Source organism: Lonchura striata, chromosome 8, assembly GCF_046129695.1.
Source record: "Lonchura striata isolate bLonStr1 chromosome 8, bLonStr1.mat, whole genome shotgun sequence".
Lineage (NCBI taxonomy): Eukaryota > Metazoa > Chordata > Aves > Passeriformes > Estrildidae > Lonchura > Lonchura striata.
Window position 1 is genome coordinate 19,881,088 of NC_134610.1, and position 24,009 is coordinate 19,905,096.

Genomic DNA, 24,009 nt, shown 5'->3' on the forward strand with positions numbered 1-24,009 from the left:
GAAAATATGTGATCAGCTAAAGTATGGCTCTTTTTTTGTTTGTAAGTGTTATAGCATCAATAATAGCTTTTGAACATGCTTTTATCCTTCTCCTTCATCTTCTTCCATCGCTAACTTTTATCTCAAAAAAACTATCCACAGCACATTCTGCAGTTCTGCAGTCTCTCTCTCTCTGGGTCCAACTGAGAACAGTTACAGGATGGTGTCTTGATAGATTTTTTTGGTATGCTTCATTTCAAGATATTGACATTCTCTTTGTTTTAACCTGGCCAGTGAGAAATAGCGGAGGAGAGTAGCAGAGGATGCTGTTCTGACTATTGATTTTCTTGTGCCTTTTATTGGTTCATTAATTCCTCTAACAATTGCTTCTGTTGCTTCTGAGGTAGCTGTCTGTGACCACTACTAGCCAGCAGAATAGGGTTTGTCATGGCTAGGTGAGGCCATAGCTGATAACGTCAATTTTACCTTCTGAATTCTTCTACCAAAGAGTTAAATTTAGTGTGGAACCAATATGGAGTTCTCTACAAATAGTGAACTACCTTACTTTTGAATACTTCATTCTTACTCTTCCACAGTGTTTGTAAATGCCAGAAGTGCATAAGCCAGCTGTTTCACAAGACAGACAAGAGGGCTAAGACAAATGGAGCATTGCAGAAAGGAGCTTTGTTAATGGATTATTTGTATGGAAGCAGTATTTTCACTACTTTCATTGGTATGGGCTGGTATTGCTATCATGTCCCTACCAGCTATAAGAGAACTCAAAACTGGTTAGTAATGGGTATTGTTAGAAAGCACCAGGCTGAAGTGAGACTCTAATTCTAAAATCTCTACAGACAATGCATCTTGCTGTAAGGTAGAAGAGGGTGCATTTTGGAATGCAGAAGGGAATCACTGTTGTGTAGGAGTTGAGTGAGGTGGTAGTGAAAATAGAACAATAATTGTAAATCTGTTTCTCTGGCTTATGAGTCCCTTTTCTTCCAATAATTTTTGAGGAAGAGAGCTAATAAATTAGGGAAGAGAGATAAAAATTGATAGATAATAATTGAGGAAGAGAGATAATAAATTTGTGAGGAAAAGCTGCTGATTTTATTCCATTTGTAATTATTTCATTAGCAATATCTGCATGTTCTATATGAGTTTGGATTTTTTTGTTTTGTTTTCACAACCTAGGTGAGTATCACAGTAGAACTTCTGGGACACCAGGTATTTTTCCACATGGCTTTTGTGAGACTGTTTAGAGCCATGGAAAACAGTCAAAAGGCTGTGGTTCACAGATGGAAAAGTGATTTGTGCACTGTCTGTAACCTATACTTCTTTTATGATATCTTATATGACATACATAATACATGTAGTCTGTTTATCCTGGGGATACTGTTAAGGGATGATAATATGCAGTCATTGATTCTAATGATGATTTTGAGAGACATATTTTCTTTCAAAGTATAAAAATATTGCTTGCACATTTGTCTGACTGCCATTTAAGTTAGTCTATCATCCCTCGGATTTAATTTGTCCTGACAGTAAAAGTTTACAAAATAGAAGAAGTCAGGTATTATGAGAGAATAATGAAATTTACTTTGATGGGGAATATTTCTTTTTGTGGATAAAGGAAAGAAACTGTGTCAGTGGCTGAAGCCTCTGAATAAATATTTGTCTTATCGTATTATTTGTCTTGGTTGGTCAGCTTTTTCAAGATTTAAGTTACTATCTCTTAGAGGAAACTATCATGCTCTTTGTCCCTATTCCAGCCTCAGAGCAGCTTGATTAGACACCATCAGTTGGCCTTGTGCTTTCATTCTGTCTTTTCCCAAGTACACAAAACAGGGTAGAGTGCTAGGGGTATGATGATGGCATGTAGTCATGCCTCTAATTGCATAAATATGTGCAGTCCCAAATAGCTTTCTGTAATGTGTTCCCTAGCCAGTAGAGTTAATTGCCAAAGTGTAATTTTTCAGCATCTGGTGTTGTCTGTTTTGCTTGCCTACAAGAAACAAATTTAACCACTAAGAAGTTTTCTCCAACTGATGGCAGAAATATTTATAATTGGTAGGTCTCTAATATGTTGAGGCTTCTTCTGGGGAGAGCTCTGCTAAGTTTTTACAGCTAGAAGCCACTCTCTGTGCATCATTTCAAGGCCCAGAGATGTGTGAGGCCTTACATGAGGGGAGTAAAAGGAGAAGTTTCTTCCTAAGTAAAATTCAGCTGCAGTATTTTAGTGTTAAGATCTTCTGAATGTGTGGTTGTTGCAGAAGTGGTTGGGTTCATACATAACTTTTCACTGTATAAATTAAAAGCCTTTGTTAAAACAAGGATGTTTTAATTTCTGAAGCTTAACAAATCAGGAAATAGAAAAAGAAAGACACAAACTTAGTTCACAACTTCAGCCATTCCCCATAATATTTACATTTTGTGGTGGTTTCAGGTTTTTTAAGTCCAGATTTTACATTATTGAAGATATAGCAGATACTGTTCTTTTGCTATTTTGAACTGTAAAATAATGACTTATGTTGTAGGAATGTAATGATGTCATAGATGCAAAAGGTACTTTCACTGATGACAGGTGTAGAACCTTATTTCGATAGGCATTACTTGACTTCAAGAGGAGTTTGTTTTGGTTTAAACAGAAGAGGTTTATGGTACAAATTTCACATCTCTGATTCCATGTAATGTATAAATATGCCATCTGTAAATGTTGCCATGTTATCACAATGCACAGAAATGCTCACAAAAGTTTTTTTTTTTCCCAGTCATCCGTCATGACTCCATCTGTAAAAATTTTTCATTACATTTTATTTTGCCAACATTGTCTTCTGGTACAAAGAAATGTAAATGTAAATGCAATGTTTGAAGTGAAATGTTCGTAAATTAAATGTTTGGATATACCATTTTAAGGGTTATAATTTTCAGTACAAGAGCAGGCAATGGCATCGGATTTTTTTTTTTTAAGAAAAAAAATGTATTTATCCACAACAGTTGCTTAGGAAGGACACATCATAATATTGTGTTGGTACAAAGAGTGCTATGCATAATTTTCTGGCAAATCTGTGTGATAGGGTAGTTGTTATAGTGACAGAGAACTTAATGTCAATCTGTCGTTTTCCTTGTAAGGTTGTATCAAAGCTATTTCCAGACTATTCTCCTCTCTTTCTTTACCCATGAGTATCTCTAGCATTTTACTTAAACCATTAAAACCACATGTTCAATACGTTGTTGTGTTGTTTTTTGTTGTGAGGTGCAACTGTTCCCATGTTTGTATTCTCCACCACACCCACCCTGCAAACCTTGTTCTTGAGGTTGGCTTATCAGGAGTTCCATATCTGTAGCTGCTGTTTCAGTGCATGTAGTACACTTTGTTCATTGATTTCACAGAAGTCTTTCACCTCACCTCCTTCTCTGTTGATGTACTAAGTTTATGTGTTCAGCATACTGTTCTTTATTTGCAGCATGCTGGATTGGATCAAGTATTGAAGAAGTGTCCTAATAACTTACATTATTGTAGCACATAAATTATATTGACTCTGACTTTTTTTTTTTTTAACTCATTCCCATCTTTTTTTTTTTTTTTTTTCCTTCTTTTGGTGAAGAGACCAAAGCAATTTCATACATTATTTGGTACCAGCTTTGGTGCAAATACAGGTTTACCAAGGAGGGAAATAAAGGTTTTCTCTGGTTATCACTGATGTTAGAAATGGTAAAGAGGTAAGACAGCAAGTTTTTAAAATTATTATATCTGCAACTGTCAGGTGTGCTTAAAAAGAAATGGCTCAAACCTTAAAGTGTAAATGTATGTTTGAGGTACTTGTTGATCCATCTCCAAAAATTGGGAACTTTTGCAGTCAAATGATGGTGTTGTCTTCAATTGCCTTTGTAACAATCACACTCCTGTGATCACACATTTGGACTTTACATCTCCTGGTTAAGCATACAGATAGCTAATATACCTACTGAGAGCCACCAAATGAGCAAAAAATGAAATCCTAAAATGGTATTGTCATTTTCCTAATCACCAGAATTTACCATGTATGTAATTTCAGAGTGAAAAGGAACCCTGTGCATAGGCTGCAATGGTCTGTTTGCTGCAGGATCCATTCAGGAGTGTCTGGGGAAGCAAGTCCCCTCACATGAAGATCTTCGGGAGGTGTTCAGCCAGTGTGACAGACCATAACACACTTTGGCTGGCATGCAGAGAGAGAGCCAAGTGCAGTTGTTGAGAAACAACCCAACAGTGATAGATCACCCACCCCAGTGATGTACCTGTTGCTCATTTTCAAGTTGGCTTGTATTTTGATGCCAACCAGCCCAGTCTTAACTTTTGTTAGCTGTATGTAGGCCTGTTGTATATGTATCAGATATAATGAGGCTATACCTAATGAATGCCTGTCTGGCAATCTGCAGGGAGGATTACACAAATTTATGGGAAAACCCTGATACATGTTTTTAAAACCAGAAATAAGACCACACTTATGAGCTGTGTTAATTTATTTGTGTAAAATGTCTGTTAAAAGAGTGTGCAGTAGAGGGAGGGGTAGGTTTTGTCAGAACTTGTTAAAATGTGTTTGGAATGGTGCTGTGTATCGGACAATGTTTGAAGCAAATAATACACTAAAGTAAGGAAAGAGAAGCAGTCTCCAGTGTTTTCTTTCCATCGAGTGATCTTACATTCCTGTCTGGTTTTCTTTTGTGAGTCCATCTGTATTTCTTCTTTAATTAGGACAATATTTGATTTCTTTATCATAAAATGCCTTCTTTAGTACCAAGTTACTTAGGGCTTCCCACTGTATGCGTATCTGCTTTATTTTCCAGGAAGCCATTGTATGGATTGTTTCAATATAATTCCAGTATGATTGGACTAGAATCATTAGCTGATCCCTCAGATACCTGGGAAATTATAGAGACTATTGGGAAAGGCACTTATGGTAAAGTCTATAAGGTTGCTAATAAGAAAGATGGAAGCTTGGCAGCAGTAAAGATTCTGGATCCTGTCAGTGTAAGTAAAAAAAATCTTAAACTGTAACTTCAATGCTAATTTAAAAGAATTCTTGGAGTTGAAATGTAAATCAAATGTGTAAGATATTGAGAACATCCAGAAGGAAGCAATTTTACAGAATGCATTTAGAGAAGGGGTTAAGTACCAGCAACTGAATGACAACTTAGAATTTCATCATCTTATTTGAGGACAGTGTTTGCCTAGTTTCTGTTTTAGGTCTATGTAATTCTTCTGCTACAAATTCAGTTATCTTTGCTTGGAGCATGCAAATTATGAGAAGGCACAGAGGCATTCCTCATAGGCCCTGCTGTAGCAGGGAAAATACAAGATGCTGTTAAACGTAACGTTCTTTTTTTATTCTGTGTACTCCCTAAATAATTACTTTTCCCATCATATAAACACTGTGAATTTTAGGATATTTTAGAGTTACTTTTTATAAGCAGATAAAAATGTGAGGCAATAATTAAGATAAAAAGAGAAGCGCGCATCCCAGATCCTCAGAGGTAGTTCCGTGCCAGCTCTGGTTTTAGTGGATATTAAATGCCTAGCTTCCCATGAGAACCAAGGCCCTAGTTTTCAATGGAAAATTTTACTGGTTCAGGCTGGATCAAGCTGGAATTTGATTATGACAGCTGGGCTAAAATATTTACTAAAAAATGTTATTTTTTTGTCATCAATGACTACTGAAATTAATAATGGTTTTCTCTTGTATGGATGGATCTGAAGAAGGCACAGGCTTAAATTTTCTAATAGCCAAGTCTGTGCAGAAATGAGGAAAGTTTGAGCACTTAAGCACTGTTCTGAGTTGTGGTCTGTGTGCTGGTATAAACATTATTCTGTAATTGTCACAGAATTCTTTCATTAACAAATACCTAGTAACCTTTTCTTATTTTCACAGGTGATTGTTTTGTCTTTCATTCTTTCTGATGTATATATTTGGTCACAAGAATGTATTTGGTTTTATTGATGGCCCCTTTGAGACTTAGTGAAATGGTTCTCTGTTTAGTCCTATCTGGTGACCATAGAAAAAGGAATAAGTCAAAGGTTCATGTGTTTACATTAGCTCACATGTTAAAAACATGCATGATTTAAAACAGATAAAACAGGTTAAATTTCTCACTTAGACAACAGAGCAGAGTTAAGTATAATTTTTAATTTTCTTGTTATGTATATTGTGTACTGAAAGAATTCTTGAAGAACAACTGTGTGATTTACACAGGTTTCGCTTTTCTGTGTGTAAGAAGAGCACAAGTGGGACAATTCTATATGCATTAAATGTCCAGTATATTGTGCTTTCAGCTGCATTAAAATAAAACTATTTAAAAGTACAAACAAAGAAAAAATTAGTTCTTTTTATCTGTGAGAGTTTGTTCTTGCTTTATTTAGAGTCACTGTCTTTATATGTTCTGTATGTTTGTGTTTTTTACTTAGGATGTAGATGAAGAAATTGAAGCTGAATATAATATTTTGCAGTTTCTTCCCAATCATCCTAACGTTGTTAGATTTTATGGGATGTTTTACAAAGCAGATCAATATGTGGGAGGACAGCTCTGGCTAGTACTTGAGGTAAAAACATTTTGACAATATTACATCTTACCTTAGCATATGTGGTTGGATATTTGTTTGTTATTGCTAAAAAAGTCACAGGCTTTCATGATTTTCTGATAGATGATATGTTGTAGCCTGCTGTTGAAAATCACATCCAAACTTCAAAATTTGTTTGATAGGAAATGATCTTGCATTTAATTTCTGTTTGAATTGCTACATTCTGCCTCCGAAATAAGCAGCTCTTTTTAATTTTTTTTTCTTGTTAGAGGAAACATTAGATAAGACATTTATTTAAACTTTTTGGAGAACTCAAGCATTTGAGGGGAAGGCAAAAGATAATGAAGTAGTGGCATGGAGGGCAGTTAACAAATAAGCTGCTTACTGCAAAAGTGAACGGAGAAAGTGTAATGGGAAAGTCTGCTTTATAGTAATTTTAAACTAGAGGCTGCTTGTTGTTGGAAACCTAGCAACAGAAATGCCTTCTATTCACTTTTCTTGTTCAGTGCCAATCAGTACTCTTACAATGTCAAATGTATTTTGGTGGTCTTGTTTCCACCAAAGTTAAGTGACTGCCAAAGGTGGTTGTAAAATGAGGATTTCTTTCTAGGCTTAATTGATGCAGAACTCTGCACAGGCAGTTACTGCTCTGATGAGCAGTAACAAATCATTCAAGCATTCATTTCTTTCATAACTAGAATGGTAAAAGCTAGGATTAACTTTTTAATTATTGATTGTTTTAAAAATTGAACTCCCCATTCTTGAATGATGACTAGAATCAGAATAGGGAGTCTTTATTTCCACTACAAGTTCTGGAATCCCAAGAGAACATCTAACTTAGATGTACTGGAGCAGTATGTAGCTTGAATGATAACTTTTAAATGTATTTCCTCTCAAAGTTCAGTAACTGCTGAAAAGTGACCTTAGTATTTTTGATTTGGTGTTGGTTTTTTTGTATGCATGCTGTCTTTGTGTTGAGTTTGGGCTTGGTTTCCTCTGTGCTTTTTTAATAGAGTCTTGTCTTTAAAGATTCATTAAGTGCCAAATGAGAGAATTTTATGGAACAAAGTCATCATATACTCTGAAATAAAACTGAATGTAGAATTTGAATAAGATGTGTGGAATTGCGTTTTTATATGTTTTATTACGTTTTCATTCTGTCATGGTTTGTTCCAGTGTACTCCCATACTGTATTGGTTTCTCCCTGAGTTTCCCGCCTTCCCTCGTGTGTCAGTCATCCCAGACCATGTTGAGTCATTCCCCTGTCCCCTCCAGGTGCCTTGTCCGTCACTCGGTGTCCCGTCCCCTCCAGGTGCCTTGTCCGTCACTCGGTGTCCCTTCCCTACCTCTGGAAGCTTCCATCCGAGTGATTGGATGAGGGCCTGGGCCCCGCCCCTGTCCATCCCTCACTGGATCCCACACATGTCAATCCCCACAAGAGACACTCTTTGTGTTTCCCCACTGGCTGATCGGTTCCCCTCCCTCTCCCTATATAACATGTTGCCAGCAGCTCTCAGTTGTTCTTGTTGGCTGGCCTCCTTTGCTTGCTGTTGGGTCCGCAGGATCTCAGTAAACAGCGGAGTTTTTTTGCCCCAACAAGTGCCTCTCCTCGTCTATTCACCGTTGGAATCAGCAGTGACCCCAGAACCCACTAAACACTCTCCAAAACCCCACAGGAGAGCTAGCCGGGGCTGAGGATATCTGGGACAGTGGTCTGGGGCAGGGATGCAGCAAAGATGTATGTGTATGTACTTTATCAATTAAGTATGTGCATTTCAAATGGCTTTTGGTGCACATAATCCAAAGTTTGGAAGAAATTTGATACAATTAAAAATTTCAATATATGGAAAAATTTATTGGACAACCCAAAGTATTCCTTGCCTTGGAATTTACAGCAATTTATAGATTTATGCATGCATAGCAGTAACTTGTGATATTATAAATTAATTACTCATTTTCAGTAAAAGGGAATATACAAAGTATTCAGACTTTCATCCCTGAGTCTTTGATGAAATACATGTATTTGATGTGTGACTTCCAAAATTTGTAATAAAAAGGTGGGCTTTTTTTTCCCTTTAGGCATAGTTTTGCCATGTTTACTCACTACAAACAGGACCTTACTTTGATAAATGCTTGTGATGAGGAAGGGTGGCAAAAGTGAACGCCTTAAGTATTTTTATGATCATGCAAGTCTTGGAAAACTGTAAAGCAAACTTCTCAACTTTTTCGTATAAATGTACATCTCTCCAACTATTAAAGTATTACCATTGGGTAAAAGGTGGTAATGAAGATTCCAAATTCATTTTGTTCGAGGTCTTTGCTGAGTTTCAAGAATAGCATCACAGAGAGCTGCAGTAGTGTTTGTGGGATATATTTTTGAGTCAGGCATTCATTTACCATATCCTACCAAACAGCTGTCAGTCTGTATTATTTTTCAGTTGCAACCAGCTTGGGTTTTTTTTTTTTTGACTTAAGGCATACTTTAAAATATTTTATCTGTGGGCTAGAGATAGATTTAGTATAGTCTGTCCAAACAGAACATTTCATGCTATGAAAGCAATACAAAGAAAACTTTAGCTTAGTCTTGTCAGCAAATGGTTAACCATGGGAAGAAAAACTTGTAGTTCCATGTAAATACATTTGATAATTGATATTGACCTGAATGCTCCTACAAATTTATGAAAGATAAGAAAAATATTCCCTGCTAACAAATTAAAAAATAAAGTCAAATTCCTACAGAACTTATCAATGCTTTAAATGATTAAATTTTGCTTCAAGGTCCTTTTCCATTAACTCAAATTTCTAGTCTAGTGCAATTTTTTTTGATGCAAGGAGAAGTTAGTAATAAGGCAAGTATTGGCATATAACAGAAATCAGTGGTTGAATTGATACACAGTTTTTCATAAAAGCCATTTGAAAGATGCAAATCTTTCAAGATGCAAATGGTTGCAAGAAGCTGCTTCTCTGGATTAGAATGTTTTTCTGCTGTTGACAGTATATGGCATCAAATCTGAGTATAGAGATATGGCTTCTGTCTATTTTATATTGCATGCCATCAGGAGCACTGATGAAGTGAAAGTTTAAAATGACTAATTTGTTGCTTCCCAGTTATCAAGAGCATCAATCTTTTCTGTCTGGGCTATGCATAGAAGGATTTTTTTTTCAAAAAGACAATGCGTGTATTGTGAAAATACTCAAATAATGTAAATTGGATTTATGAATCCTCTTTTAACACTGAAATGCAGTCCTGTTCATATTATTTTTATCTTTTTTGTTACATTTTATAATTTTCAGTTTTCTCTTCTCTCCCTTTACTCAGGCTGCTGTGATTTATATTAGCATTGCCAATAAAATGAGGTCTGTTGTTCCAGACATGTGTTGTAGCACAGTTTTGCATGGTAGGTGTTTATAGCCCAAACAAGTATATTGAGTAACTGAGAACTTGTCTTGCTTTTTTTCCCTCTGCACAACTCCCCCTTTCCAGCTGTGCAATGGAGGTTCTGTCACAGAGCTTGTCAAAGGCCTGCTGAAGTGTGGCCGAAGATTGGATGAAGCTATCATCTCATACATCTTGTATGGTGCTCTCTTGGTAAGGATGTTCATTAGGCTTGGAATGACAGCAGAGGGTGCAATTCACTTATTGCATACACTCATTTTCCATTTATAGAGTGAGGTAATGTGAACAATATTAGATGGTCTGTTATAACAGCAGGGGTTGTATAAAGGTATATAATCTGGTGGACAGCTGTTTCTGTAGAGTTTGCAGATTTTCCTCATTACATTCACTAATAGCAGGGTAATTGTTTTTAAATAAGGGAATAAACTTATTTTTGTTTTGTTACTGCTGGTATATAGGGCCTTCAGCATTTACACAATAACCGGATCATTCATCGTGATGTGAAAGGGAACAACATTCTCCTGACAACAGAAGGTGGAGTCAAGCTCGTTGATTTTGGTAATGACCACTTCCCCTTTGTTTTCTTGATATGCAGTTTAGCCAAAGGCTCTGTTTACTTTCCCCTGGGAAGGCAGAATGCCACGGTGAGACTTTTTCAGAAGCATACTCAGACTTATTTTAAGAAGGAAAAATGCAAAAGGAATCTGATTACAGCAAGAATAAAAATTCTAACTTGAAATCAGTAGTAGAGTTTTAATTTTCAAAAGCTTAAACTTAATTCAATAATTATTAAAATTCTCAACCTAGCATTTTATTTACAAAGCTCTTTTGCATTTCAGAAGAAATGTCAGTTTCAGGGCAGTTGTCCTCCTAATTTAAATTCAGATATTCTGTCTTTTGCATATGAAAAGGAAACATTCTTTCTGAGATGGCTTTTGATAGCCTTAAGCATATTTTTTCCTCTCTGAGCAGAAGGTAAAATAGTCCCTTGGGTCCAAAACTCAACATCCATTTAATTTGTGATTATTGCTCTTAGACTTGGGCATTGCCAGTCTGGATATGTCATAAGAAACAAGAGAGAGAAAGAGAGGGAGGATAGTAGAATGGCACTTGGCAATAGGTTTAAAGTCAGTTCAAATTTTATTCCTTTGAACATGCAGTAGAAAAAAAATGCTTTTGTCCCTCATATACGTATGCAAGGCAGTGGACAATTTATTAAAAGTAACAGAAACAGATCATTAGTAATATGATTTATTAATGAAACCATATAATGTGTAAGGTAATCATCTGAAAATAGTGTATGAATGATATGTTTGTTTAGTAGTGCATGAAGGTAAATAAAAATGTTCACAAAATGAGAGTAGGTAGAATACGTAAAAAAAATCTGCAAATATTTTTTAAAAACCTTAAATTATTACATGTATGCAGTGGAAAGAAAATTGTATATTGGTGATATTATGGTATTATAAATTTAATACACATATGTATTGAAGATGCTAAAGTAAGTTGTTGCATAAGAGATTCCTTAGTATCTTCTAGGGACAAAATTTCATTATTTTGAATTGTAAAGGCAGCAATTAAAATACACCTGAAACAAAACTTGGAGTGAGTCGCTGACCTAATAGAAGAGAGGAAGATCCCTTCTCATTTGGGGGAGTTTTGGCAGTCTGATCTGTGTTTTTACTCCATTAGGGGAAAAGTTGGCTTTTCTCCCCAAAGCGTAATGTTTTTATCAGATGTATTAAAGGCCTCTAAGACAGACCAGTGTGCTCCAACCCCAAGTGACACATTCAAGGAAACTGAGACTTCAATCTTTCTGGTGTCCCTTGGGTCTCTCTGATTCCATATTTAGGTTTCAGGGGTTTTACTTACTTTGTAACTTTTGTTACTTTGTAACAGTAGCACTAGAAAATCACAACAAATATGACAGGCTCAGGAAAAAAAAAGAGACTTAAATCTTAAGTGTTCCCTGCTGCTTAACAGTCAGGAAATGCCAAAAAATACCCATATATCTATGGGCTTTCTGTCTAAAGAAGTATCAGGCACCAAGCTTTTATTAAGTTGCTATTTTACCTAAGTCCACTGCTATAGCCACAGAATGGTCTCTGGGAATGATTTGGGACTGAGTCACAGGTGATATTGTTTGTAGAACTGTTTTGTCTCCTTTTTTTTTTGCAGAAAATAGAAGGCAGATAGTGAAATTGCAAGGAATTCAGGAAGAGAAGGGACTCCAGTTGAGGGAGTTGAATGACATAAAATTGGAGATTATTCTTGCTTCTGCTTGTGTTTATCTGTGATGCTGGAGGGTCACTTACATCAAACTCAGTTCCTCATTTTCCCTATAGCCAGTCTGAAACATCTTGTCCTGCTTTGCAGAACTGTGTGCTCTTGAACGGCAGCTGAGATCCATTGTAGCTGTACTTGAGGCTTATGGAGTGCCTGACAACTGAAAGATCTCAGATTAAGTACCCAAACACACTGGATGCTTTGGATATTTTTAGGTTAATCCCTGGAACTAATAATCCTCTGCCATTTTGTGGGAATGTAAAGTAGATTTGTTTCTTGGTGTGTGGGGAAGGAAATATGTCAAAAGAAAAAGAAAATAATTTTGAATTTCGTATAGGATTGGATATACTAAATAAGAAATGAGAATTCAAATCAGTGGGGTTAAAAATATTAAATTGTGACCTATTCGGTGAATGTTATCCATTCAGTCGAGAGAATGAGGCAGAATCTTGATTTTAAAAAAGCTATTTCATATTCAAGGTTGTACATATGGATATTAGGTCACAGAGAGGGTTACACAGATACCTTTAATTGAGGCTTTTCTTTACTGGATGACTTTACAGCTTGTTTTTTCAACATAACACAGATTTCTTCCCTCAACTGCTGTCAACAGCATAATATATTTGAATAAATGATGGCCACAGTAAATTGACCTAAAATGTCGGCAACTTATTCATTTATGCTCATGCCCACCCTCTCTCAGCTCTTCAGTGTTCTGTACTGTTTTGGAATATCCCTAGATAGCAGCTGTGAATTAGGGTGGCTGAAGAGAGATCACAGTGAAACGAACAGAGACTTCTTGTATGTCCTAGCCATTAACTGTTTCCCAGCATGACTCGCAAAATCACTGAAGGCTTGCAATTACACTGAAAAATTTAAAACAAATATAAAATTGAATGTTGGAATCAGAAATCAAACTATTTTAACTTATGAATCTCTGCTGCCAATAAATAATTTTTTTTATTTATTGGCAGCAGTAAATGTGCATTATACGTATTTCTGCTCATTTTTGTGTCTGGGTAATGCCAAAAGAGCAAACCACTGTGGCTTTTGTGTTTAAAAAATATTAAAGCAAAATATATTTCTAAGTCAATATTGGCTTTGTGTCACCTCATTGGAAGGCTACTGAACTGAACTTATTCAATTATATGTTGACCAGAGCACAGAAGATTTGCTGTCAAAGTTCATTGTGATTTGTTAACATTGTTTGATTGCACTCTAGTTCATTCTTTTGGGTTTTTTTTTTCAGTTGTGCCTCAGTAGTCCAACGCCAGTCAGCAAAGCTCTGAAGCTAATGTTTTGTTTTAAGTATGTGTTTAATTCCCTAAGTACAAGCTGCAGTGTGAGCTTGAGCTTCTGAGCTTTTCTCATTAGGGATATAAGCAGGTGTGTGTTTTGTTGAACAGGGGCATCTGCAAGTATGCTAGTGAGCGAATTCCTGGCCTGTGATGTTCCAGCAGTACATTTCTGAAACAGAAATTTAAAGTCAAGTTGTAATTTTAGTCATTCCTATTTATACTTACAAAAACAGCAGAAAGAAATCTGGGATATTTATGTGACAATGGAATTTTTGAGTTTGAATAAAAGTGCTTCAAACTGCGAGTCATTCACCAAAAAAAAAAAAAAAATCTCTGAGAAACTCTGAAGAAAACAGCAAGCTGAAATCAATCAAACAAATAATTTGCACCTACTTTGGCCAGGCACTCTTCAGCTGTGCTCACAGGTTTGGGGTTTGTTTTCCAGATACTTGAAATAAAGTTACCAAAATGACAATGAATTTGAAGCCAAGTTTCTTTGATCTGTTTTGTTGCAGGTGTTTCAGCCCAGCTTACCAGCACACGGCTTCGTAGAAACACCTCAGTGGGAACACCCTTTTGGATGGCACCTGAGGTAGGCAAATGGGCCTGTCTGGCTTGTCTCCATTCATAGCAATACGCACTTTGTTGCCACTTCCCCATAGTAGGAAGAGATCTTTTCTTGCCACCGTTATGGCTGTGTTTCTGCTTTACAACTTGTCCTCTGTTCAGTAAAAGTAATATACTATTAGAGTATACAAAATGGATTTCTAATAATCATTATTTTCTTCTCTGTAGTGTTTCTATAAAATTGCAGCAAATCTACAAATAACTGAGGGTCCTAAGAATGCTATGACTTTCCAGTCAAATATTGTATGTTTTGGGGTGCTCATCCATGATGTAAATACAGAATACGGGGAGAAGGAGGAATTCCTTTTTTCCAGTCTTGCTATAGTCTTGCACACTGCAAAACCCTGAACTGACCTATGTGTCATTAATCATTAACTGGGGACATTTAAGCTTAGACACATGGGCTAGTATAGATTTAAAAATTGATAAAAATAATATACAGGTAGCTTAGCTCATTTTGAAGTATCTTACATAATTTTACGTACTGCTATCCAGACGTAATCCTTTGCCTTCTGTTTCATGAAGCTCTAAAAAGTTTTAACACACTGTTGAACAAAGGTTTGTGCTTTACCAGACTATGGGCTGAATGATATGACTCTTTGCACTCCCTGCTTTAAGGAACACAAAGTACTTCTGAAAAATATGAATTATGAAATTTAAAAACAAGGATTGAAACAAGAATTGTCTGTTTGTAAGTTGTTCAGCCTTTTAACAGTATAAGCCTCTTTTCTGTTAAAGGCCATATGAGTTTTGGGGAATTAGGGATGGAATTTATCTATTACAAATGCACACAGATCTATTTCTGTAGGTTGAAGAGTTAAAAGTATTGTGCAAACATTTGTTTTAAAACATTACATAATCTTTATGCATGTATTTTTGTTGCTAAGGAAGGCTGATTATAGCTGAACAGAGAAACTACGCTGCTGTAAGGAGTCTAAAATTGATCTTGCTCAGTCTCACAAAGAATGGTTGATATTTCACCATCTCCATAACAACCAGTTTACATCACAAAGGAGACACAAGATACCTTAGAAACCACAGTAAAAGCATTATTTTTGGAATCACCTTGATTGGAGATATTTCTAAATTCAGACCTCTATACTTCTCTAGATAATAATGGACATAACATGAAAGATTTTATTGAACATGGATTATAAAAGGTTATTTTTATGGTACTGTTTTGCTTGAATAATTGCCATCAAGGGCAGTAATTACACCAGATTTATTTTCCCTGCCATGTTGAAGGTATTTATTCTCATGGCAGAAAGCCAAAGAGATAAGCAGATATTTTGATCTTAAAAATTTTGACCTGAAAGAACAGCACACATGTATTGAAGGTATGTTATGTACATGGCATGTCAAACAGGAACCCTGGTGTAGCTTTGAATTCTTCCTGTTTTGAAAAGATCTGTTGAAAGAACCAACCCAGTACCATAACCATGGTAACCCATATTACATTTACATGCCTATGTGAGACATGCCAGGCTTCATAGGTGTGCCAATCTGCAAAACAGCTGTAAGGTGCTTAGATATCCATAATGTCGTTGTTGAAATGGCTTTTAAATGACAGGTGGCATAACATGTTTGCTCAAGTCACTGCAGTTGCTCATAGAAATGACAGGTTTGAAGTGATGTGCAGGATGCAATTTACTTTATTATTGGGGAAATCTTTCTGGTATTTTTAAAATATGCACCCAGATTTTTATGTGAAAGGTGGAAGATTAGGACTGCAATAAGATAGAAGGTGTGCTTGGGTAACAGTTTATTAGGAAGAGTGTTTTCTAGATGAGATTGTGGTGAGATCATTGAACATTAGAAAGGTGCTTAATTTTTTACACTCATTTACAAAAAATCTTTCTGCCTAAAGGTTTTTGACATAGGATAGAATTTATTTCAAACCCCAAAATATCATAAAATAACTGAACAGGAATGAATTGTTACTAAACAGAGGAATAAAAAGCATGAAGGCTTTATTTTTTTTTTCAATTGGATTTTATCTACATGTGAAACACAGGTACACCTTGGTCAATGCCTAAGGTAGTCATGGGATCTCATCTGGCAGTGAGAAGGATGGATTTCATCTGAAAGGGGAGTAAAGAGGGAAGATGAAGAAGCTTGCCTTGGAGGAAGAGATTACAGTAGTGTTTCAAAGTAGAATAAAGCTGACAGGAAATATTTTCCAGTGTAAACCCCAGGAAAATAAAATCTGGAGAAGAATGATGCAGGATGTTTCAAGCTGACAGATAGGAATAACTGGATATAAGCAGGGGACAAATACACTGGAAACTGGAATCACTAGATCAGCCTGGGTCACGAATTCTCTATAAAATGAAGAAAACCACATTTTAAGATTAGATTTGCAAAACATTTCAAAGGGATTATATAGGATGGTACTTGAAATAGCAGAAGCTCATGGGAAAACAGTAGTGGCTGAGGGTAGTGTAAGGAAGGTGTTCAACTCAATGTTCTGGCAGCATTCAAAGTAGCAGCTTAATTGCTTAATATTAATGAGTGACTCAAGCATCTTGGCTCCTTTTTTTCCTGATGACTCTGAGGCTTGATTAGCAGGATCAGGACAAAAAACATCTGTCCTTGAGCATTTGGTTTGAGCAGAGCTTGTGATTCACAAAAATTTTGCTGAAAAATGAAAATGCAGGTAAAAATTAGGCTGTGAGGAAGTAACAGAGAACATGACAAGGATAAATCAGTTTGAGAGCAGCTTTAAAGTAGACTCACTGAAAACGAATAATTGTTGTTTAACGTAATTAATATTTTTTCACACTTAAAAATGTAGACTCTCAGAAACTGAAACACTGAATACAAACATACCAATAAAAGATAAATAAGGCAGAATAGTGTTAGTGTGTTTAAAGCTGCCTGTTATCAAACACTTAAGTTACCTAAACTCTGCTTCTATTGTGCTGGAATAAATTGTGTTAATGTGCTAGCAGAATGAATCAGATGTGAAGCTTTTGTACTGAACTGCCTTTACATCTGTGGTTCTAAGCATTAACATGTCTTATTTTCAACTTCCATTGCACAACTGAACAAAACCTATTTCAAATAGAATTGCAGATTTCTTTTTCCACACATATGATTAGATTATCATGATCTAGCTGAAAACTTGACTCTTGAAACAAATTCAGACTATCACAGGGTGAAGTAGGTGGAAAAGGCTTCTGAGATCACTGAGTCCAGTGTATGTCAACCAGACCAGGGTGCTGAGTGCCACATGCAGTCTTTCCTTAAGCACTTCTGGGTATTGTGCCTCCACCACCCAGGCAGTCCATGTTTAATGTTTATGTTTAATCACCCTTGCTGTGAAGAAATTCTTAATGTCCAACCTAAACCATCCCTGACACAGCTTAAGACTATGACCTCTTGTCCTGGATCAGATTGCATTGGAAAGAGGCTGACCCCCACCTGGCTACACCCTCCTCCCAGCAAGTTGTAGAGAGCGATGGGCCTCCTCCAGGCTAACACCCCCAGCTCTCTCAGCTGCTCCTCACAGGACTCGCTCTCCACACCCTTCACCAGCTTCACTGCCCCTCTCTGGACCTGCTCCAGCGCCTCAATGTCCTTTCTGAACTGAGGGGCCCAGAACTGGACACAACACTCGAGGTGTGGCCTCACCAGTGCTGAGTACAGGGGGACAGCCATTGTCCTGGCCTTGTTGGCCACGCTATTCCTGATACAGGCCAGGATGCCATTGGATTTCTTGGCCACCTGGGCACACACTAGCTCATGTTAAGCAGCTGTTGACCAACACCCCCACATCTTTTCCCACTGGGCCACTTTCCAGTAACTCTGCCGCCATCCTGTATGCTACATGCTCAATCCCCTTATTTAGATTATCAGTAAAGATATTAAACAGGACTAGGCCCAGCACTGATCCCTGGAGGACACCACTAGTGACCAGACACCCACTGGATGCATCACCATTCACCGCCACTCTCTGGGCTGGCCATCCAGGCAGTTCTTACCCCCGTGAAGAATGCCCCTGTCCAAGCCGTGTGCTGCCAGCTTTTCCACGAGTGTGCTGTGGGAGATTGTGTCAAAGGACTATCAAGTCCAGGTAAACAATATCCATATCTTTTCCCTCACCCACTAGGCAGACCACTTAGCTAAAAAAGAAGGTCAGGCGCATCAGGCAGGACCTGCCCTTCCTGCTGGCTGGGTAGGATCCCTTAGTTGTCCTATGTATGCCATGTGATAACACTCAAGATGATGTACTCCATATTCAGCTATATGTACTTGTTTGGCCCAAATGTAGTTTTAAGAATGGAAATAGAAAAAGATACTTGAAGTCAGAAAGAACTGGAGAGATGCTGAAGATAATTTAAAACTGCAAGGAGTATAGTGTTATATTTTGCTGATAACTCCTAAAAATGATACTGGTAACTGTATACTTATATTTTAAAGGAATATAATTAAAACATAGTTGATCCTTTGAACAATTAGGTGTGGAAATATGACATATGACACATGAGTAGGAAAGGCTGTGATATTGTGGTAAAGATATATGAATTCTCTAATAAAGAGTTAACCAGAGGTAAAATCTTGGGTCTCTTTTCCAATTTTCAGAGATATTTCAGATGTCACAGTATTATTTAAAGCTGTTTCAACTCTGTGGTTTGACTATTTGTTACCATGCTGGCAGGAGGAAATAATGATCAGTAAGATTGCCCCAGATACAGTTTCCCTTTCTCCTGCTGAATCAAGGCTTTCTCCTGGGATAAAATTCAGTACATCTGAGGATCAGAGTAAATTTCCAGAGTGTTAGAACAGTAGATGAATAGCTTAAATTGTCTGCCTTTTCCCACTGTTCCTTTGTCTTCTTTTTAAACTTTAAATCTGATCATGTGTCTGTGTGTAAGTCTAATCCTGAAACAATGAATAATATTTGCATTGTTTCAGTACGAAGTTGTGTATCTGCATAATCTAATGAAAAAATTAACAAAACTAGCTAGTAAAAAAGCACTCCAATCAGTAACTTGCATTAAGGTAGTTTAAAAATATACAAAGGAAAAATACAATTTTGCAAAACCTCACATCAAATTTTCTGCTGAAGGCAATTTTTTTTACAATAAGGGCTGTATTCATGTCTTAGAATTTGGGAAAAAAATTCCTTTAATTGTAAATACATTTGATGTGTAGTTTAAATACTGAATTGGGAAAACAGCATAGAAAAGATAATCCCATCACTAACCTGGGTTTATTGAATCATAGAATCATGGGTCTGGTTGGATGGGACCTTAAAGATCATCTATTTCCAAGTCCCCTGCCCTAGGAAGGGACACCTTCCACTTGACTAGGTTGCTCAGAGCCCCATCCAACCTGACCTCCCTGCCACTTCCAGGGATATGTCATCCACAGCTTCTGTGGGCAACCTGTTCCAGTGCCTTACTACCCTCACAGTAAAGATTTTTTTCCCTAATATCTAATCTAAACCTACTCTAAATCTAATCTAAACTCTCTCTCAGTTTGAATCCATTTTTCTTAAATCTAATCTAAACTCTCTCTGTTTGAATCCATTCCCTCTTATTCTGTCACTATATACTCTTGTAAAAAGTCCATCTCCATCTTTCTTTTCATGTTTTTAATTAATTCTAAACAGGTACAGTGATACATTCCCATGAAGCAATTTAGTGTAGTCTCATCTTGTTGTATTTCAGCCTATTCTCTTTGTCAGACCTTTGCTTACATCAAGAGATTCAAGGTCAATTTGCTAAAATTAGCTTTTTGCATATGCACATTTTCACTATACTTTTAACTGCCACCTAAGCAAGGAATTTTATAATGCACTGTAGGAATCCACCACCTAGTATAAATACGATATAGATTTCAAGAATGGATATACATGGATATACACTTACTTTTCTGCCTGAAAGCCATTTAAAAACAGCTGTACAGTGGAAAAGTATGCTTATTTTGTGATAATAAAGATTATTATCACAATAATAATCTAATAAGGAAAGTGTTAAAAATATTTTAATATCTTCCATGAACGTATAATAACAAATCTTGTATAGCTAATGATAAGAGATAGATTATTAAATTAGCTCTTATTACAGTTTTTCAATTTTTACAGTCTTTTTACCTTGCAAATTACAGTACATAAGATGGAAAGCATAATTTACAAAAAAAATCCCCAAACAACTGTCCTCAGAGTAAAACTTAACTGATAGAAACAAATCTGCTGCTGCTTTTGTAGAACTTTTGTGTCTCTGACATCATGACTAATCAACAGTGAAATATTTGAAAATTCCACACATTTAAAGGGTAAAAATAATAAATGCAATAAATAAATGTTAAAGTTGAAGGTAAGTAGCATTACATAATTTGCCACATGGGTGATACTGTATTAAGCCTAGGGTGAAAAGGAATTTCCCTCTTGACAAACATTATGAAATTGCATCCTGTTTTTCAGAAGGTTAAGGTGCTGGGTCACTGCAGTGTACTGGCAATTATTTTTAGGAAATACTAGCTGTCCTTTTGAAATGCAGCACTGCATTTGAGTGCAGTGCTGTGCTTGATGTGGAACTAGCTATAGACATGCCAGAGAGGAACTACGCAAGTGTAAGTGTGGGAGGGCATGGGGGGAAGAGTGGGAGCAGTTGCTCTAAATAGATAGGGCAAGACTGCATGGATGAACTGAGGGACACAGAAGTGAAGTGATTTGCTTAAGAACTTACAGCAGAACGTGGAATAGAATTAAGTCTCTAAATGGATGCACATGGTTGAACTGCCTGTGGCTCTGAGATGCCACCTTCTGAGACCTGACAGATGATTAGAAAAAATTTATTTTTCTGAATACAGATTTTTATTTTTTTAAAGAAATGAATGAAATTACCTTTACTGTCCTGGTTTTCCCCCTGCCTTCTTCTTTTTCTGTAACTCTTAAGCTGAAGCTTTAACAAACTGCTGTAGTAAGGAGTTATATTGAGTTGCTTAAAGTCCATAATGAAAGCAATGGATTTAAAAGGCTGAAATGGAATACAGAGGTTTCAAACTTTAAAGGACGTTACATACAAGAGAGGCAGGGAACACAGCGGATAGCACCAGAGAGCTCTCCCTCAAATACAGAGTCTAGCAGAATGCATCCTCTCTTCCTTTGCCTCCAGGAGAGCTGACCTCCACCTGGGCTAGCATGGCAAGTGGAAAAGTCCATGGCAGCTGGAGGAAACCTCAGGGAGCATTGCCAGTAGCATTGATGACATAGCCGTAGTCTTGTTGACAGGCTGTGCAGCAGTTGCTTCTGTTTGTTTCAACAGCTATGGAGGGGTTGTAAAGCTTTCATGTAGGGTGTTTAAAGATTTAAAAGACAAATCAAAACAAGCCCAAAACATCAGAGAAAATCGGTTCAATACCATGTGGGTCTGCACTGAGTTGCCTACATGAAATATGTTTAGTTAGGAGGGTGGAGGAGGAGCAGCTCTTGGTTTTTGCTTTCTTTATGAAAGGCCATTTGAAAATCTGTGTGAGGTGTATAGTATATATACTGACTAGTCAGGAGTACATCTGTGGATCAGAAGCAAAATGTGTCAATTGTATTATTATGTGTAGTATTGAGTTTGTGATAGTTTCATGGTATCATGAAACAAATCATGATAGTCATGGCAAGATTTGTGTGCTTGAAAACCTGTCTGTTTTTCCTTTTATATCATTTTGTACAATAAAAGATACTACTTTTCCCTACAAATGTAGCCTGTTGCCAGAGCAGTCTAAAAGTCCCAGGAATATTTCCCTTGGGTGACTTAAAAATAAAAATTGATTACTCACGGCTGGTAAAATTTGACTGCTTGACATATAATTAATTTACAATAAATCAGTATTAATTGTGATAATTACTTATAGGACATTCTGAATGTTATTTACTATTTATTTTTGGGAACATTTATAACAACGAAATAATTTTCTGATACATTATGGAAAAGCAGAAGCACCCACCATATTCCTCTCCATGAGAAACATAATCCAAAATAAAATGGTGATAATTCAGATTCTCTTTGCTTGCCAACTTTTCTAAAAAAAGGAACAGAAAAGGAAAACTGCTGTGTAAGGTGAACTAGAAGGGAGATAGAACTGTTCTGGGCAAAGTCACCAGATTAGGCACTTGGAAGGATTTGGATGGTACAAAATAGGGAACTGAAATCCAAATAAGAAAATGCAGGAATATGGAACCAATTTTAATCAGAAAATTGCTTTTTATTCAGTATATGAATGTGCTTGAAGAGTAGAAGGAAAAGAGGGAAAGAGGAAGTAATGGAGACGTAGAGATAGATAAGTATCACTTTGGTTTGTCTAATTCAGTATCCCCAGTGCTGCTATGTGCTATCATTAAAGCCTTTTTTGGTTTTGGTACACAAGAATTAGAGGAATATTTAATGTTACATTTCCAATGTAAACAAATGAAGTTGGGTTGTGTAGTGTCAGATGGAGCCCAGAAGTTCAGTTTGCTGTTTTCACTTGACTGGCACAGCTGGCAATCTTGTTTTTCTTGCAGCAAGGGTAACAACTTTGTGCCACATTAATTTTCCATGCACGGTGCTTCTCAGCAGTGCTCACACACCACATAAGCTGCTTAGCTGGCTCTGTCAGCTGAGCCCAGCACCACCTCACCCAGCAGCTGCAGCCTTGCTAACTCCAGGCTCCTTCCTGCTCTTCCTGCGGGTCAGCAGCGCTAATTGTGCAGCCGTCCTCTCCAGGTAGCACATCTGCACTGCTGTAGCCTATGCTTGCAGCTCTGCTTTGTACAGACACTGTATTTACTGAGGCAAAGGGAAAGTAAGTTCACTTGTAATAATTCTGGGTAAACTTAAAATGGTTTGATGTATTTTGCTTCACCTAAACTTGTGTATAGCTTCCTCTCTCTGTGCGAGTCAGTATGACCACTGTCCAAATCATAGGTAATTCTCTGTATTAACTGTTTTCGTTCTCATGAATCCACCTTTTATCTGCTACTGCACTTGCTGAAGTTCAGAGAAATATTTAATATTGATTTCAGAACGGGCAGAATTATATAATTGAATATACAGTTTTCTTGTCAAGATATAAGTCATCTTGTGTGTCTCTGATTTTTTGTGGTTTTGTACAACTTATAAATCACACAGAATGCCTGGGCACCGACTTCTCTAAATTCCCTCTACTTAGTGTGACTGATTTGTTTATGTCCCATTTTTCTAGACCTGTGAATTCCCTATCTCCCCTATTCTGTACCAGTGTGACCCTCAGCACAATTAGTGTTGACAACTACCATCACACTTTCTGTTTCTCTGTCTGGTGTTTGAATGCTTTTCAACCTACAGCAGTATGACCGGGCATGAAATTGTGATGAAAATACAACTAAAAAAAAGATGACAGCCTGTTTCCTTAGCAACCTAGGCCACTGTGTGCATGCAGCCAGCTCATGCTAAAGTGAAAGACTTGGTGTTTATTCCTGTGATGTTTACTAGCAAATCTCAAGCTTAGCTACATCACCCCCTGAGGCTTTGCCATGAACATAATGTTAGCAGCAAAGCAAACTACGTCTTCTGTTTCACTTTTACAAGCAGGGCAGGATTTTGCTGGATATAAAATTGGTACAAATGTGCTGTCTTTGCACAAGGAAGAGAAAGGAAAAGACATGTTCTTCAGTTTCAGATCATGTCTTCTGGGCTCTCTGCCTTCATACCCCACTAGGCAGAGCAGACCTCAGCAGTGCTGAGTGGTACTCTCGGCTCTGAAACTCCAATGAAAAGTAGAGATATTAAAAGAAAAAAAAGCGTCTCTCAGTTCCTGATAGAGACAGGAATATAAAAAAGAGTAAGTCAATAGCCCCTTTTGTTTTTGGCTTTTAGGGATTTTTGCTCTGCAGGGAGTAGCATAGT

General features: G+C 37.0%; 1 protein-coding gene across 2 annotated transcripts in view; it reads left to right on the forward strand.

Moving 5' to 3' along the window:
- The first annotated feature begins 4,808 nt into the window (after nucleotides 1-4,808).
- The window catches only part of MYO3B (myosin IIIB), a 171,710-nt gene continuing 152,509 nt past the window's right edge, over nucleotides 4,809-24,009 (forward strand). For both annotated transcript variants that reach the window (XM_031505414.2, XM_077785039.1), the window contains exons 1-5: nucleotides 4,809-4,987; nucleotides 6,419-6,553; nucleotides 10,017-10,121; nucleotides 10,388-10,487; nucleotides 14,029-14,105. In XM_031505414.2, the coding sequence (XP_031361274.2) occupies nucleotides 4,841-4,987; nucleotides 6,419-6,553; nucleotides 10,017-10,121; nucleotides 10,388-10,487; nucleotides 14,029-14,105 (564 nt within the window). In that variant the 5' untranslated portion in view covers nucleotides 4,809-4,840. The remainder of the gene's footprint in view (nucleotides 4,988-6,418; nucleotides 6,554-10,016; nucleotides 10,122-10,387; nucleotides 10,488-14,028; nucleotides 14,106-24,009) is intronic.